This window comes from Crocodylus porosus, unplaced genomic scaffold, assembly GCF_001723895.1.
Source record: "Crocodylus porosus isolate Cpor-Errol unplaced genomic scaffold, CroPor_comp1, whole genome shotgun sequence".
Classification (NCBI taxonomy): domain Eukaryota; kingdom Metazoa; phylum Chordata; order Crocodylia; family Crocodylidae; genus Crocodylus; species Crocodylus porosus.
The window spans coordinates 8847851-8866943 of record NW_017728947.1 but is presented as its reverse complement, the minus strand read 5'-3'; the positions used below and the strand labels follow the sequence as shown (position 1 = coordinate 8866943).

Here is a 19093-nt window from a genome sequence, read left to right as displayed (position 1 = left end):
TTCTCTGTTCTTGTGTTTTACGTTAATACCCTAAAGGACACCCAGAGCCTGAACTGAGGAAGGCATCCCCAGTCAACCTACAGGGTCAAGAAGAGGTGCAGAGGCAGCCCCATTGAATGAGACAACCTGAAGATAAGGCCCAAGCAGGAGTTGGAACGAGACCGGTCCCACACCCGTATACACCCAGGGCAGAGAAAAACACCGAGGGTTGGGCACAAAGGGGGCAAGAGCAGGAGTGAACATCAAAGAGACAGGCTGGTGACCCATCACCTGATCATCCCGAAGGTTAGTGTATGGCTGTGGTGTAGGGGAGGCGGAGCCCCAAGAACACCTGCAAGGGGCAGCGCCTGGTAAAGTCCCACTACTGAACGGAAGATCAAGTCATGGCAGAAGAGTGTCGGGGCCTCCCCTGGGGTTGAATGCAACCCAACACCCAAGTGTCAGGGACATGTCCCAAGGCCTGAACTGGGCTTGTGCTCTAAGGCTGCTAGAGAGCACGTATTTGTACCCATGCGTGTGACAGCGCTGGGCACTTTTAAAAGCATTCATTTGTATAAATGACAAAATGCATGTCAGTGCTAAGAAAATGGCAATGGTACACTTTTGAACTAAAACACATCAAAGGCATTTTCTTAGTGCTGATGCGCATTTTGCCATTTATACAAATGCATGCGATGCAGCACTGGGCATGTCTGTTCGCATGTTCCACAGACTTGATTAATCGAGTCTACTCTAACATGCTGGATTTCTGGCCCATTGGGCAGACAAAGGTACATGTATAAATGCCCATCAATACATAGAACTTAAGAATACTTGGATCCTAGCCTAATGCTTCATAAGAGATAATATTATCATACAACTGGAGGAATTAATGTCCAAAGTCAGGAAGAAATAACACTTAAATTATAGAGAGCAAAGTATTTCTCCAGTGTCAAACTAGCTGACAAAACAAAATATGGGTTTGAGAGAGCATTTTCTTTACTATTCCCTTTTTCCAAAAAATATATACCCATATTTACATAAGAACTTTTTGTAATAATATGTTCATCAGCTGTAATTGAAGTACTCATGTATTTAGTTTAGATAGAGAAAATGTGGGCTTGTTTGATATGTAAACTAGAATGACTGTCATCCAGAGCATAGCCTATTATTCTGTTAAGGATTTGCTGTCACTAGCTGGAAGACAAATTCTGGTAGACTTCATCAGAAGACATATGGTTCCTTTCAAATACCATGACAAATCCATTATAGAGAAACATGCCTGATATAAGAGGCTTGAGTCATTGTCTGTAAACTCATTATTCCATTGTTTTGAGTGAACTGCACTGTTGCCCCAAGCCCAGTAAACTGGTATTTCTGTATGCTGGGGCAAGAACATAAGCATTGCAGTAATGGGGAGCATGGAGTGGAAATGGCTGATTAGCATCCTATGGCAGCCCAGAAACTTTGGATCACAACACTGGTAAAATTGTTAATATCAGAAAAGAAATTACATTTTCTGTCATGGAGGAGCAGCAGATGTAGTAACAATTTGAATTGTCACTAGGTTTACCATGGAAGTTAATTTCTGTAACTGATAGTGGAGAGTGAGAGAAGCATCTGCACCAGATCACCAAGATGAATGTTTAAATGCCTTTGGTAATCTTTTTTTTTCCTGCTGATGTTCTTTAATCCTTATGTACTTTACTCGTGTGCTTGAACAGAGCTTACCACAATGAATCCCTGAGTTGGTTGGAGGCCTCCAGACACTCTATGAAACAAGAGCAATAATATTAATGATGCCATAGTAGTGGAAGGTTAGGTTGTCAGTGTGCTTCAGTCTTGATAGATGCTGCAGAGCATCTCATATAATGTACTAAGTTCCCATTACAGTCACTGATAGTTGAGTATACTTTGTGTCTCCCTTTGAGGAGTCACAACACCAATTGCTTAAGTCTGCTTTTCATTCTGGCCATCAGTTAGAAGACACAGAATTAAGATGATATCTTACTTTTAAAAATGCATAATGCAACTCAATTATCAAAAAAACCCTTGAGCAAATAGAATGCAACATACCTGGCAAGAAAATACGACACTCCCCATGTTGCAGTGTGAACTGCTCCGAGGAAAAGCCTGATAGAGAATTTATTGGAGTATTTGGAAATGCACTAATAAATTTTAAGAGATGAGATCTTCCAAATACCTTTTGTTGTTTAACCTACAAATTGGCTGGAACAATATTATAACTAGAAACTGACTGAACAGGAAATGCAGATTAACACACAGGATAGGTAATGGCAAGAATCATATACAGGATATAAAAGTAGTGTGAAGTTACAAGTTTTCCTACCTTTTTAATGCCATTTTGTCTAAGTCAGTTATGGTTTTTTGGGGCTAGTTCTGTTTTCTTCCAGGAGACAACTGTCATAACTATAACTATTCCTTATTCATATTCCCTAGCTGGAAAGGAAGGTTTGCAGTGGCCACAAATTTGTCTTTGGAAATGTGTTAGTCAGCAACATTCATAATTTCACCCACTGCCCACCCATGTTTCTGGAGAAGTAGAGAATGGAGCTTACAAGTGCGCACCTTTATTTTACTAGGTCCTGTTAAAAAATGCGATGCAGAAAGTTATTTTCACATGCCATACCCTCATGTGCACAACTCCACATTTTCCATGTAGGAAAAAGTATGCAACCCTTTAAAATCTAACAACTAATCCCCTCTCTATATATGTAAAGGAACAAAGCAGTTATACAAGTCTAAAAGCACCCCTAAAGGTGAAAGATGCTGTATAACGTAGTGTTTGGAAATGGTACACGTGGTCAATACAGCGTGTCAGGCTGAAGAAATATCCTACATTGTGTCATAATAGGGCTATTTATCATAAAAAACCTTGTGACTTTATTTCTGGAACTTTTTATTGTTGAATAAATAGTTAAGATTTTCAGGGGGATAAAGCTGGGCGGGGATCTGTTTAGCAAAGCCTTCACATTTCTATTGGGGTGCAGTGTTGCGGGCTAGTCCTATGCTGCAGTTGCATATTGTCTTGCCTTCCCATATCTCTCCCATACCCATTGGTGACATAGAAGGGATGCACACAGGTGCACGTACACTCCTTGAGCATGGCAGTGCACCCGCTGCTGACATTGTCAGCGGTGCTTGCAGGCAGTTGCTGCTAGCCACACACCCCCCTCGCCACCAACACCACCAGCAGCATCTGCGGGCAGTCTGCGATCACTGCTAGCTGCTGCCGGAGCTTGCCACCCCCTCCTCCTCTGCCGTCGATGGTGCTGCTGCCACCTGTGGGAGCTTGCCATGCCCCTCCAGCCAACAGGGGCATGCAGCATTCATGCCCCCGCCATTATTTTATTGATTATTTGAAAATTTATCTAGTGCTGAATCATTCACACAGGTCCAATGTTTCCTCTTACCTTTGTGCAGTATTGTGAAAAGATATCCAATATTTTGGTGTTATGTTTCACAGTGACAACAGGATAAATTATCTTACTCAATGGACAAGAAAGACTGTAACAGCTTTTTTACCTAATCAACCAATGTCAGCAGTGGCCATAGAGTAGTGTTCTTGAGCTGTTATAATAGTGCCTTATCATGGCAGAGGTGATGGGACACTAACAATTTTACAATGATTGTACAAAAGGGTAAGATATATGATAACTTATATCATAGAACAGCTCACGAAAACTCCCTATGAGGCTGCAGGCAGGTGGGGGGAGCAGTGGTCAAGAGCAAGAGGGGCAGGCAAGCCTGGGATCATGGAGCCAGGTTGAGTGACAGCTCTGGGGGGCGTGAGGGATGAAGGGGTGTGTGTGTGTGTGTGTGTGTGTGGAGGAGGGCTGCCTGAGAACTACATCCTGACAGCCTGGTGCAGGTAGAGGTGAAGTGTGGGGTGGGGAGCATGTGCAGCAGTACTCACCTGGGCAGTGCAGTCCACGCTGCCCCTGCAGTGCCCCACATGGGACTGAGCTCCACCTGCTCCCGTGGGAGCCTGTAGCCCAGCTCAGCCTGGCCAGATGCTGTCCTGCTCCCCCTACCTCTAGTGGTGGCTCTTTCTGTCCCTGCCATGTTGCTACATGATGCTTCTGGTTGGTGGGCAAGCAGGCAGCTTCAGCCCAGAGTAGTGTGGTATGGCAGGGGCAAGATCAGAAGTAGTACCACTACTGGAGGTGGGGGAAGCAGAGCAATGCTTGGCTGTAGCCACACTGGGAACAGCCCTGCCAGAAGCTGCACATGCTGGCTGGAGCTGGGCCATTGGCACTAATGGGAGCCCAGGCAGACTGTTCTGACATGAGTGGGCAGGGCTTGGCCCCATGCAGAATGCAGCCATGGACTGGATCCACTGGTGTGGCAGGTCAGATCTGACCCATGAACTTTAGGCCCTCAGCTAGGGGTCTAAGTTAAGTAGGCTGACAGGAGAATTACCGTCAATAATAACTGATCTCAGAGCATTAACCAGTCATGCTGGCATCTTCTGCAGAAAGGGGGATAACAATTTTCTGAGACTGAGTGGACAAGGATGTGAGCTGGCAAGACCTAGGTAAGGCACCATTGGTAAGGGAAGTGACTTCTGGAGCATCTCAGTCTGTTCTCAGTGGTCAAGCAGAAGCCAGCTTGGGGATGAATGGCATCCCTGAAAGTGTAAGAACACCCTGGGAGTCTCTCTTAAAGGGGCACCTAGCTGCACGTGGGATCAGGATGTGTTACATACAGGAAAGGAATCACACTTGTGAAGCTTCTTTCTTGGATATACTACATGGAAAAAAGTGATTTGAAATGCATGCTTTTAAAGAACTTTGGGCTTGATTTTCAAAAGTGTTAAATACTTGTGCAACTCTGGAGTTACCAGGATATGGAGCTGCTTAGCATCTGCTTAACATCTAGTGGCCTCATTCTGTTTATTTTTATCTAATTTTGTTTGCAGAAGACCAAACTCTAGTATTTGAGTAAGTGAAGGTTGCTTGCACACAATTCTTGTGAAGAGAACCATTTTGGAAGTTGTCAGAGGCCATGTGGAGGCTCTTTGCAGGGTGGACCATCTAATGTATTTTGGTCTTAACAATAGGAATGTAACGTTATTATCAGTAAAACAGCATATTGTAGTCTTTCAGCTTCTTTTGATTGTCACCCACTATGGAGTTAGCTCTTACTCCTTTAACTTGGAGAAGAAATGGTTTGCAAGGCAAGTCACTTATACTAGTATAATATGTAACTATAGGCAGGCAAGGTTGTTTGGGCAGATGTGATATCTTTTATTAGACCAACTCAGTAGTTGGAACAAAGTTATTTGCAAGCTTTTGGGCACAAGTACACTTCTTCAGGCAGAAACTCCCTGTATTTATTTATGCCGTCTCCCTATGCCTGAAAAAGTGGTGCTCATGCCCAAAAGCTGGCAAAGAACTTTGTTCCAACTACTGAGTTTGTCTAATAAAAAAATATCACATCTGCCAAAAAGACCTTGCCTGCCTATGTCCTTAGACCAACACAGCTACAACCAAAAACCCCACATACCTAACCATCAATGCAGATGCCCCTAGGCTGCTAGAAGAAACAATTTCTGAATTGTTTCTAAAGAAACTGATTCTTTTGGGAAAGAATTACATGTTTCTGAACAGGTGTAAAACAGCAGTAAATGAAAGACACTTATCCCTTATTCTTCAGTCAAGCAAAGATCAAGGGAACTTTGCTAGGGCAGGAATGCTAGGCATCATTTAAAATGGTAACCAGGAGTTGAACAATATTTCCAAGTATTAAATATTGTCCTGTTATTTACTAACATAAACTTCTATGCAGTACAGCTGCTCTATTCCAGGTTGCTCTGCTGGCATAATATGCCCTTATGGCCAAATTAATAATTTTAGGAAGGATTGCAATAATGTAAGGATGATGCCCCTATGTGGTGCAACCACTGAGAACGCTGTCCGGTGTGGGACTCAGTCCCATCTGAACATTTGGGCTGGGGGGTCTTGCACACTTCTGAGCCTTGGAGATCGCTGCTGCCATGATCCCCCAGGGCCAGGGGGTTCATTCTGGGCATGGTGCACCCCTGTGGCTGAGAGTCCTATCAGCTGACAGGGCTCCCAGCAGCAGGAGAAACCCTGCTACTTTGCAAATTTAAGTTCAGTAGCAGCCAGCTGTAAAGTTAGTACTGATTTTCAAGGTCTAACTTTATAGCTGGTTAGAGCTTTTATTGTGTAATAGCTACTTTGCATGTGTAGCTGGTCTTAAGGTACTTGCACAATCCCTGTAACATGTAGAGGGGGCTGCATTCAAATATACTAGGATCAGAGCAGCACAATGGAGAGCTTTAAGCTATCTTTGTATGTGCACATACCTTCACCCCAATTTTTGCCCTTCCTAATTTACACTCATCTGGGATCTGAGTTCTTTATATATTTTTCTTTTTATACTTCCTCTATGAGAGGATACCATTTTTAAGTGACAGGCAAAGGTTTTATGTGACATCCTGTTTTGGAACACTGTATTTTCGTAAATCTTGGAGCATGCTTGCTTGTGATGAATAAGAGAAATCTGTGCTTCACTGCATACTTCCAGTTGTGTCTGACATTAAAGGGTATCTATAATTCAAGATTCAAAACTGTTTTCTGTTGAAGTATTATATTCCCCTTTTTAAAGGTTAATCTTTTCCCACCTTTTAAAAAGTCAACTATTAAGAGTGAATTGGTTTCCAAATTTCTTAAATTCAGTAACTTCTGATTACTTTGTTATTATAACAAGTGATATCTTCCTTGAATCAGCTGATTCTGCTTGCCAAATAAACTACTTTCTGACTCAAAAAAATCATTACCATTGTAAATTTCTACAGTAAATAAAATAAATAGTTCTGTAAATTCTGTAATAGTAATTATATTATTGAATAGGTGTTACTCACATTGATTTCATGTTGTGTTTTCACAGAAAATCCATGATGGCTAAGCAAGAATTACTAGAAATATTATATAATATATAATTTATCCACTTTTTATGATGAGCGTTTTAAAAATACTTCTGCATAATTTCTTTATTGTTGCTTCAGTGTCAGTCTCCAAATAATTATAATACATACCAAGAAAAGATATCTTGAATCAAGTAAAATTCATTGTCATACTTTTGATTGCACCCACTTTTGTAAAAACGAAGTGGATAGACTTTTAAAATGTTCATTGCCGTTCTGGAGAATGACAGTTTTAAAGATCTACTCTGTTGTAATTCCAGGGGAAATTGCAAAGGTACTAGCACGGGAAAGACACTTGTTGTCATGCCTGCTAAGAAGTGCTTGTTTCTATGTACATAATCATCTATCTGAGATGTATATCAGTAGTTTTCTACCTTTTTTCAATTGTGGGCCCCTAAAATGTTTCTAATGGAGGTGCGGACCCCTTTGAATTGTAGGTGTGGGTATTCACATACATTTGATTGATCATAGTTATTTTTTGCAGACCCCTTAAACATAGTATTCAGACCTCCAGGGTCTGTGGACCACAGGTTGAAAACTACTGATCTATAAATGTGTGTGTATGTGTATATGTATGTCTCTCCGTAATGTGTGTGTATATAATAAATCTCACATACTTTTCCAGATGTCAAATTTCAATTTCTATCCCATTCAACATGTGAGTGGCGTTATGATGCCTGTACAAGCCCATGCTTCAAAACATGTAGAGACCCTTTGGGAGAGAACTGTCAGGTTGTACCAAAGTAAGTAGCTTTATTTTCATTTAATAAAAGCATATAGTTCTACAAATAGCAGAGCCAGTGTATGTGGCACTGAACATAGTTTAGTTCACTAAGTCTATCCAATTTTATCAGGGAATCATTGGAGGAGAATAGCACGCTAATAGCCATTGTAGCAGATAGATCAAAGTAGTGTCCTTGGAAGACAGTTATCAGGTGTCCATTGCCAAAGACTGAAATTTATTGGTATTATTGCAACATTTCAGATGAAGATCACCTTAAGTTAGATGTAATCAAAGAAATATTACTGTCAGTTGATGTAAAACAAACTCTACCTTTATTCTGCTTTTTTTTCATTCTACGTAGTAACTTGTCTGTCCCTGCTTTTTCTTTTTCTAAATATAAGGTAAGTTTTTAACAGGGTTAGGAGTGGTTGTTGAAATGTAGTGAGCATATTTATTCAGAAAGCTACTACTTGCATAGTTAATACTGACTATTTTTATTTTAGAGTGGAAGGATGTGTCCCAACCTGTCCTCTCCATATGTTACTGGATGAAGTCACTCAAAGATGCGTGTATTTCGAAGACTGTATGTTTAAGAAATCAGTTTATTACATTTCATTTAATATTTAGTTTTCTTAGGGATTACTACAGTCAATGTTTTCAGATGACCATTTAAATGTAGACAAGTAAGTCCACAAGTAGGCACCCAGATAATCAAGCTGACTTCTGAGAAGTGCTAAGCCCTCCAATATATCAATCTAACATTAAAAATAAGTCCACTTAAGTGGCAAAATAGTGTTATGTGCATAATATTAAATGCCCACGTTTGTAAATCTTCAGTTGTTATTTAACATCCTTTATGGTTAAAACAGGCATTCCTAAAACTTACAAAATTAAAGGAAAAATTAAAACTAAGAGGTTCTTGTTGTATAAAAGTTTCAGTAGCATTAAATATAAAGCAAATATCTTATCCAACTTTTTTTGATGGTCTAAGCATGTTAGGACCCTAAAGGAATGGAAAAAAAGGATGTGAACTAGATAAGTTAATAGGGATCCCTTATAACTTTAATAATGTTATGAGTCCAGCATAGCAAACTGCAAACTAACTTCTGTTTCTGTCTGATTTTAGGCATTGAGCCTGCAGTCGATATTCAGCCTTCACCATCCGTACTTCCACATATAACATCTAGTGCATTCAACATCTCAGGTGCAGCAGGAACTAGTAAAGAAGTAATTTCCACTCTTGTACCTGAATTAAAAGACACAAACACAACACGTGCCTCAAAGTGGCAACTCAGTGCAACTATAGAAAAAGCTACATTTCCAACTGTTTCTGCATCCAAAATCACAGTTTTAACCACATCTGTAACATCAAATGTTTCAGCACCACATTCAACTGGAACTACTTCTGGCAAAACTACTAGTATGGCAGTTTCTGTATCACAAAAAGCTAATATAAGCTTCCCTTCTGCAGCTGATGTTTTCCCCTTGACAACTACTGCCACTACAGGAATCTCTTCAGGTATTCAAGTACCCAGTAGTATTTCTGAAAAAGTATTGGATGCTACAGCAGCTCTGACTGCAAGTACAACACATGCAGTTACTAGGAGCAAGCCAATGCCTACGTTTATACTTGCTGAGACATCATCAATAAGAACAGTATCAAAAACTCCAGTCAAAACTATAACAGTAGCAGAAACATCAGGAATAGGCACAAGGATACTTCCTGTAGGAGAAACTAAATTAAAACCAGAAAAAACTTCAGCAATTACAGCCACTCCTTTTGTTTCAGCAACAAAGAAAACTACATATTTGACCCAATACTCTTTGTTACCATCTTACTCACCAATAGAAAATCAAACAAGAACTTCAGAAGCAGAAAAACTGAGCATAGAGCAGCACATTCCCACAGTAGCTAATATCTCTGAAACAACATTTTCTCCTCTGGTCACTACACTAAAGCTGAGCATGAAACCAGTGTCTTTGGAAACAACAAAGGCAACATCCATTTCAACTAAGGAAGAAATAGAAGCCACATTTTTTCCATCATTGACACAGCTGGTAACAGTGGCAGATACTGAACATCCCCCATACATGGTTCAAAGCTTGACTGATATTGCAGGAACCGACTTTGCCACCACTCAAAGTGCAAAGACAACAGCTGTACAAACTAAAGAACTGCCATCAGCAGTAACTAGTTTGCCATTTACAACTGGTAAAAAAGAAGTGCCCCAAACAACATCAAGTGTGAAGCATCCTTCGAGTTCATATTTTTCTCCATATTCCCTCTACTCCAGGTCAACTGCAGTTACAGAAATTCCTTCTGCAGAAAGACCTTCACTGTCAGTTTCAACTGCTGCTTCTCCAGGTTTAACAGAATCAAAAGAAACTTTACAAACGGTATCGACTACTGAATATCCAGCATCCACAGGGCTAAACGTGACAACTACTGAATATATATCACCTGTGTTTAAAAGTACAACAAAGACAAGTATTTTCCCATCTTCTGTTAGTATGACAACATCAGAAATTAAAACGTCTGCTTTAGCACAAGACTCCCTGGACTTGGACACTACAGTTCCATGGGTAACTATAAAAATGGACTCAACGCAAACAATGCCCCTCACTAGATCTCCACATATTATTATCAGTGAGGCTGTAACCAAAAGAGTGACAACATCTCCTGAGATACCGCAAACAGAAGAAGTTACTAGTATATACACAAGAAAGCCATCTACATTTGCTTCATCACCAAGCTCCCCAACATCTTTAACCATGATCCTTCTTCCACTATCAACACGCCAAACAGAGGCATCAACGAGGGCTACCAGTCCTACACATACATCATCTGAAACTATTTTCACTTTATATCCAAGGAGCTCAATGATCAAATCTACTTTTTCAACAGAAAAAGAGACACCCTCTTTACTGACTGCCTCAACCCTATCCATTACAGCTGAACAACTAAGCTCACAGACAACTGCATCACCCAAAGAAATGCTAGCAAATACCACTTTAAATATTACATATGTCACATTGCCACCATACTCTGAATTCAGCAGCAGAACAGTAACTCCCCCAAAAGTGACAGCAGTCAAAGAGGGGCCGACTCTGTCCACCTCTGTTACATATCCTTCCCTAAAGCTCTTTCATACATTCTCCAGCACTCAGTATCTGGAAGAAAAATCAGTTTCCCCATATGAATTAACACAAACACCTACAGCTCAAACATCATTAATCAAAGATTATTCTTCTTTCACTACAGTAGGTTCTTCCTTTGCCCAAACTTCTTCAGTAAAGATGGTTTCTGAGCAAACCAGAAAGGAGTCTGCTATTCCACATTTTACTAGTAAAATCTCAGTAGAACATGTTCTTGCAACTTCCAGGCCCCCTTTGACAAGCAAATCAAGTACCACAGTTTACCAGCCTCCAACAGAAACTTTAATGACCACAAGTACTCAACCAGAAGGGGTTCTTTCAAGCTTATCACCTACCACAATAATACCTGCAAAAGTTCTTCTGAGGACTGAAAAAGTATCATACTTAACTGATGCAGTTACACTGACATACATACCAAGCACTTCCTTAGTTTTGCAGACAACACTTCCAGCCTCAACCAGAAAAACCACTGACTTGACTTTCAGCACAAGACCTCTCTCCTCCTCACCAAAACCTATATCAACTTTACCACCATTAACTACTGTGGAAAAAGAAGTATTTCATTCGTTATCCACAGAAAAGACAGGCACTGTCTTAGACTCTATAAAGCAGGCAATTACCGAAGCATTAGATTCTCGTCAAACATCTAGAACCTCCGTTGTCTTGTTTCCTGAATCAGAATCAACCTCTCCATCAGTGTTCCCATCAGCCACATCGCGAACATCCTTCACAATCCAGAGGGAGTCATTAACAGATACCTTTTTAACACCTAGAGTCTCACCATCAGCACCCACAGCAACAAGTAAAAGTGCTACAGAGAAGATTGCAGTTTTGTCAAAGCAAGTGCCACTTTCAACTACCACTTACAGTTCTACATTCCCAGCAAGTAAAGTGTTGCCAGCTACTGCTGTTTCTTTAACTACAACTGCTGCTTCAGCACGGTCAGTAATAAGCAATATGACAACACAGAATATCACTATTGTATCAGCTGCTTCAGAAAAAACAGCAGCGACAAGAGAACCAATTGCAACCTCATTGGAACCCACTTATTTGTTTGTTTCAGAAACAAAGAAAGGCATCTTCTCCAAAACACCAGAATCTCTAGGGCCAGAATTGGTCACAAAACCACATTCTCTTCAGACTCCAGGCATTAGTGGTTTTGTCACCCCTACCTCAAAAACAGTACAGACATATTATTCTCCACTTTCCACAAATGTAACTGCTGTGCCTTTTAAAATAGGTGTATCAATTTTGTCCACCATGTATTCATCATCTGAGCAAAAGACTATATCTTCTGTAGCTGAATTATCAGGCAACACTACTCTAGCTCCCAGACTTGGAACACCATCTATTACTGAGGGACATACACGCTCAGAGAGTTCATTGTTAATGACCTCAGGCCATCCAAACGTTACCGTGGTTGCATCAGTTCCCGCATTTTCCTATTTGTCTACCAAACCACTTTATGAGTCGTCTACAGAGTATTCTCATGGATTAACAAGGGGTGAAGCTATCCCAGACGTCACAGCATCAGTTTTCATGCCAGCTGGAGAAACATCAACACTCCAAACTTGTGTAGTGAGTAGTATTATTAATGGCTATCTCTTTGCTCATCTGTAAAGAAGACAGAAATGTAGATTTATGTACAACGGAGTTATAATGCCACCACTGCTGGAATTTCTGTTTATGGGCCATATATTTCTGAATTTGGTATTAAAAATATCTGCCTCAAAAATATGAGACTATATTCTTATCTCAATTATATATATGTAAATCTTGAGGAACTCCAGTGTAGTTAGTGGATATTGTAACTACTGCAGTAGATCATTGCCTGAAGCCTCAGCTTCTATGTGGTGCTTTTGCAGAAAATATTTTTTTGGCTTCATAATGCCATTTCATGTTTATTCTGTAGAGGTGACTTTTTCAGCTGTAGTCTGGTATGTGTTGGCACATTGTTTTCTGTCCCATAGTCATCATTAAGATTGCTTAGCTGCCTTTGCCTCCCCTGTGATCCTTGCCTCCTCCTTACTTATGCTCTTGAATGCTTTTTCTTCTGGGTTTCTGTTGAATTTAGCATCTAAAAATCAATAGTACTGCTCTGTAATTTAAATCTGAGCAGACCAGCTTCAGTAGCAGTCTGATGTTGAAGGGTTCTGAACACCTCCAGGTTCCCTTAACTTTTGTTGGGGCTTGTGAGTGTTTGGCATTTCAGAAAATCCGGCTCACCTGTTCTATCAGTAGATGTGCTGCAATATCCTGATATGAATTTGATAAGAATGGTAACCTGTGTCTTTTAAATATGCCTTAGGCAATCACAGAGAATGAGTGCATAAAACACATTTGCTTGGATGGACAATTAATCCAGGTTAACAAATCGCTGAACTGCCCATACAATGCAACTCAGCCCGGCTGTGGAGTTCTAGGATTCGCTGTTCAAATTAATGGTGACAAATGCTGCCCTAAATGGGAATGCGCATGTAAGTTTTACTTTTTCAGTACTTACAAAACTGGATATAATAAAATGTTAACTCATAAGTAGGCTAAGCATTAAAGGTGGAATTTCAAGGAGTAGTAATAGAAACTAAATATTCTAGAGAGTATTCTTGGTTTAATACAAGATAGAAGGTCAGTCCCCTTGCCCTGCGGTCAATAGTAAAATTTCCATTAATTTAAATGAGATATCTAATAGCAAAGAACCGGTGCAAGAAGAAACTAGTGAAAAAGGCTGCTCAGGGTCTCTTGATTTACTGTCATTGAGACCAGAACTCTGGGCCTTTTGAAACACAAATGCTTTAGTAGTAGGACAGAAAAGGACGATCGCTTTCCACCAGAGCTCCCCAGCAACAGGATAAGAAGCCAGTCAAAGTCCAAACTTCTACCTTCTACATCTTCTAGCTTTGAGTCCAAGAAAATTCTCAAGGCTGTACTTCTAATAGCCACAAAGGAGAAATTCTGTTGGATGCCTGCAAGGGACACTGTCTGAAACATGCAGAATTTGACTCTACTATGAATTTATAATTAATGACAATGACAAGTGTAACTGAAAGTGTCTTTTATGATGAATAAGGTTAATTCATAGAAACATTATATCATGTTTTCTTTTTGTTCCATACCAAAACACTGAAATAAGTTCTCTGTTTTTTTTAAAATCAGGTCGTTGTACATATTTTTCTGATCTGAGCTTTGTAACCTTTGATGGGAATCATTTAGCTTTATTTAAGGAGGCATCCTACATTATTAGCCAAACTGAAGATGAGACTATAGGTATCCATGTCCTTGACTGCAGAAATAATACCAACAAGGTAACCATCTCTCTTGCTTATAAAATTGGCCAATGGTATAAAGTACAGTGAATAAAACTATAGGTGTGTTGCATATGTTTGTATATAACGTAATAGTATTTAATTATTATGACTTATAAAACACATTTTTAATATTTGTGTTTTGCACTTAGCCAGTATAGGGCTTTGTTTTTTTTCTGCCTGCAAAAGCATCAGTCTTGATGCAATACTGCAGGTAAGTCAGTACTATCTTTGTTGTATAGATGGCGAAACTAAGCTGTCGAGTGGTAAAACAATTATACGTGGGTGAATCTCACACATAGATAGCTAAGTACTACTTTAGAATAATTTTTTTTGTGCATTCATGTTTTCTGTGGGAAACTTCAATTCTTAAAAACAATAGAGGCTATACTACCCCCTTCCCCCCTCCATACTCTCTCTCTCTCCATGATCAGACAGAGTGAGTATTAATACCCAAACTATTCCCAGACTCTCACTCCATCCTACACTACATCCTTGTTTTTAAAATAATTGAAAAATGAATGAACATTTACAATACAGATGTGTTACTTTATATTATTTATTATTCTGGTACACTTGTGTTTCCACTTATTTGCATCTTCCCTGATGTAAACAGTTCCAATTTTTTTCAATTTCTAATCCCATGACAGTTTTTCGGTCACCTTTACCATAACTTTTCTCTGAACCCCCTGTTTTTTCTGGTCTAGTGTTTTGTTTTGGGGGTTTTTTTTAACTGGCCCGAGTTCAAAATAGTGACTAATCAGGATTTAAAGATTATAAACATCTTAATTATGAATCACAAATTTTACTTCTACAGGGTCATTTGAACTCAACTTCATTATGTCTGGCTAAGTTGAATTTAATGTACATGTCAAATCTAATTATTGTCGATCGTTTAAATAGAAAAGTAAGTATTTTACATTTTTATTGTTTTCTTTTCCTTTTTACATTGCATGTTGCTTTCCCCCTAATCTCACTTTTTACGGTTTTAACTATTATATTGCATTATATTTGAAATATAGAAAACATGTCCTTAAATCTAATAATAACCTTTGAATGGGTGGAACAATTTCTGAATCAAAGCACAGGGCAAATGAGTGTCATTAACCATTGGCAGTGTTCTTAGTTAATTCATGAACCCTTTAAAACATTTGCCATTTACAATCCATTTTGAAATACCTCACTTTTTGCTTTGTTTTCATAACTCCATTCATCCTTCTGCTAGGAAAAGCTTGTAAGAATTTAAACATTTTTTTTATTCTACTTAGAAATATTTTCTCACATAATTTTCTGTACTTCTGTACTTAATATTGAAAACATTTCCAAGAAATCTTTTCATTTTCATGTTTTCATTTTAATAACTTTATATCATTTTGAATTCCCAATGCTTTTACCATTTTAATCTTAACTGGAAGTCACAATCCTTGCTGGTGAAAGGAAGATTATTTCCCCAGTGATTAATTAGGTTTTTTTCTTGTGTACGTACGTAAGGGCAAACCCAGTTTTTTAAAGTTATTTTTTTACTTGCAGTTCAGCTTACAGCTTAACTTTTTTTTTAATTGGACCTCTTTTTCTTTGTGCACTGTTGGCAGTGTAGCATGCTACAGTCTTTTTTGTTGCCAGCAGTGTACAAAGAAAAAATGAAGTCCAATTAAAAAAAAGTTATTTGATTTTTTTTCAGGATCTCAAAGGATCAAACTCACTGGTCCTTTTAGCTACCTCACTGTCCACATTTGAAGAAATAGAGAAAGCTTCTTTTGGTCAAAGGGTTGACTGAATTTTGGTGGCTTTCACTTGAAAGCACCATTTGAAACTCACCCAAGCCTGGCTTAAAAGTCAGGGCATTTACAAAAGGCTTTCAAGGGTGTTTTGGAAAACCAGATCCACATTTCAGACTGATAGCAAAACCCATTTAAGTTTCATTCCAAAAGTTGCATGCAGTTTTATGCAGTGATGACTTGCAATAAACAGCTTCCTGTGTTAAGGCATTCAGATTACTCAGGTGTCTTTTTATATTTTGTGTGCTTACGTATCTATTTTAGATAACTGTGAATTCAAGGTATGCCTGGCCTACCATTAGAAAATATGGTTTTAAAATTGAGGATACTGGCTTCATGTATGTAATTGAGACCCCAACAAATATTAGAATACAGTGGTTTCACAGTACTGGGGTGATGATCATAGAAAAAAATACTACAAGTGATCCAAAAGCTATGGGACTGTGTGGTAAGTACAGATTACTGTAAGAAATATAGGCATTTGTGTGTTAAAATACTTGGCTAAAGAGTGTGGGGAAGGGCTGAGGGAGGGAGGTTTCTTCTACTTATAAATAATATGGTTTCCACAATCAGGCTTACAGATGTCTGGATTGTATTCCAAATAGTTTAGCTTGTTGCAAAGATTAAGGTAGTATAAATATGAAGCTCTTGTTAATTGTACTAATCGTTGAAACGGTGGTTAATGCCTATCTGTGAAGTGCAGTAATTTGCTTTTATATTTTCCTTCTGGCTTTAAAAGCAATTTGACTTGCAGGCATGAACAATAAAGTAGTAGCCAAATTGATTGCCTGGACATAATTGTGAAATATATCTTGAGTTAAGCAACTCTTAGTGTTAAATAAGATCATTTGTAGGTTTAGTATTTGGTATCCATCTGAAAGGTAATGCTATCTGCTATTTTCATTTTCTGAAGGTCAGTATTAATTTCATGAGAGTGATAGCTGTTAACTTTGTAGAATCGATTTAAGTTGATCTTGTTGCAGAAGTATTTCAGAGAGATTTTTTTTATAGTAACGGGCTAAAAACTGTTAAGCTAAGATCACTGTTAGGTCTGTACGGTCTATACACATGGTTTCATTCTTTCTGGAAGCTGTAACCTTGGATGAGACGTTAGGTCTATAGCTCTTGCAAGCATTATATTCATTGATATAAATCTCTTCTCTGACACTTGAATTATTACCTGCTGTAAAGTAGAGCTTGAAACCAGGGATACAAAGTTCATCATTACAGGGCTTGTCTTGCCAATTTCAGAAAGGGTAAATATGTGTAGCATGGTATCAGATACCAATGATAGCTTAGGCAAGTTTCAAGTCCAGCAGACAGTAATCTGTTATATACAGAGTAAGAGAGTTTGAAGTTAGTATCAATATATGTTTAATTATGTTGTTTGTTCCGAGTTTTTTTTAACCTTCATCTAATATATTTTTAATTGCTTAGAATAAACAGAATCAAGAAGGTTAAAATCAAACATTTCAATAGATTTCATATCTGAGTTAGCCTGGAGAGCTTTTTTTGTGTAGCCAGATTACTCTTTCAGAGGGAACACTGGAAACGGTAATATGTATGCAAATCACATTGGCTCTTAACAGCATTAGAAGGTATTCATGTGTTTTTTCTAGGCTAGTGCTCCAAGCCTTTTTTCTGCAGAGGAATTCTCCATATTTTGCTGATAGATTTACCGTACAGGTATGGCTATTCTGTAATCTGCAGCACACTGTATGGATACCCAAGCTAGCTTTAAACAAAATAGGTTGGGTATTGGTGACAGTCTAGCTTTAGCAGCAGAGTTGCTTACAAGCTAATTTTAGCTTTAGATAGGTAAGTTGCCTTGTACTGAACTCTGTGCTGTGCTAGCTCACTTAAAACTGATTCAGGCATCTCAACACTATACTGCAGTGTAGACAGATCAGGCATTTATATGGTACACATATTCCAGAGCAGCTTCACTGCTCACCTATCCTGTAGCTCCTGACTTCACAACTTTACCCACATGGACAAACTATGGGCATTATTTGTGCTTTATGGTATCAAAGCCATAGGGTATTTGGCAATCTCAGAATTTAGACAGAGCGCCCCTTCCCTTTCCATACACAAATGTTGGCTCTTGAGGCACAGTAGGTTTGAGGATAATCAGGAGTGTTTATGCTTCATAATATTCTAAGGAGACAGGTGAAGAAAGGGAGGTTTGTTGCTTCAGTCTCCCACTCACATATGTTGATGGATTTTGGGAGGTCACAATGAGGTGGACTCTCACGGCTGGTAGGAAAAAGCTTCAGGCTTATTTTATGCTTAATGCTGCTTTTCCAGTGCTACTTTAAGAACGGGAAGTCAGTTAATATACTTGTGTCCTCTACTCTTACTAATCTGGGAAGTCAGAGTCAGAGGGTTTAGGCATACCAACAACTTACTGCAAAATAAAGAGCCTGAATTTACTGTGTATCAGCTGCTCCATGCTAACTGCTTTTATTTTCATGCAAGTGGGAACCAAGCTGGAGTAAGCTGCAGCAAAAGAGAGTAAATTGCAATGGTTTAGCTTCAACCAACAGTGGGGTAAGACTGTCGACATGGGCAGTTACTTCAGAACAAATAGTGAATGGCAAAGCCCTGTCCCCTTTTGTCCCAAAATAAATTGTTCGCATTAGGCCCATGCAAAGTGGCTAGAAATCACTTTGGATTCGAATTCAGCTGATTCAGGGGACAGTGATTCAATTCAGTGATTCGAATCACTGTCCCGAATTGATTTGGCTGAATCTGATTTGGAGATTCAGCTGCTGCCAAATCTCCAAATCACCCAGGCCCATCCCCACCAGCCTGGCAATGGCTGCCCCGCTCACCCCAGCTCCTGGCTCTTTGGGTGGAAAAAAGCCCCAGCTCACTGAGTGCTATGGGGCGGGGGGGCAATCCCCACTGCCCCATGCTGTGTGCGGGGCTCTGCATGAGCCTCCTAGCTCCCCCAGGCCGCCCGTGGGTGCCCTGCTCGGGCCAGCTCTGACCCTTCAAGAAAAAAAAAAAAAAATAACCCCCAAACTCTCTGTTACTGCCAGCAGGGGGCAATCCCTGCTGTCCGGCAGGAACGGTGAGTTTGGGGCGGGAAGGGCTTGAGCTGTGGGGCAGCCATGGGGTGGCTGGGGGAGGGGGTCAGAGGGCTTGTGCAGAGTCCCCCATGCAACATGCGGCAGTG

At 39.6% G+C, this 19093-nt stretch overlaps 1 protein-coding gene across 1 annotated transcript in view; it reads left to right on the top strand.

Annotated features, from left to right (window-relative positions):
* The window catches only part of OTOG (otogelin), a 198821-nt gene that overhangs the window by 140134 nt on the left and 39594 nt on the right, over positions 1 to 19093 (top strand). The window contains exons 33-39 of the mRNA XM_019551013.1: positions 7578 to 7695; positions 8180 to 8259; positions 8803 to 12410; positions 13141 to 13309; positions 13986 to 14134; positions 14952 to 15041; positions 16177 to 16360. Coding sequence (XP_019406558.1) covers positions 7578 to 7695; positions 8180 to 8259; positions 8803 to 12410; positions 13141 to 13309; positions 13986 to 14134; positions 14952 to 15041; positions 16177 to 16360 — 4398 coding nt within the window. The remainder of the gene's footprint in view (positions 1 to 7577; positions 7696 to 8179; positions 8260 to 8802; positions 12411 to 13140; positions 13310 to 13985; positions 14135 to 14951; positions 15042 to 16176; positions 16361 to 19093) is intronic.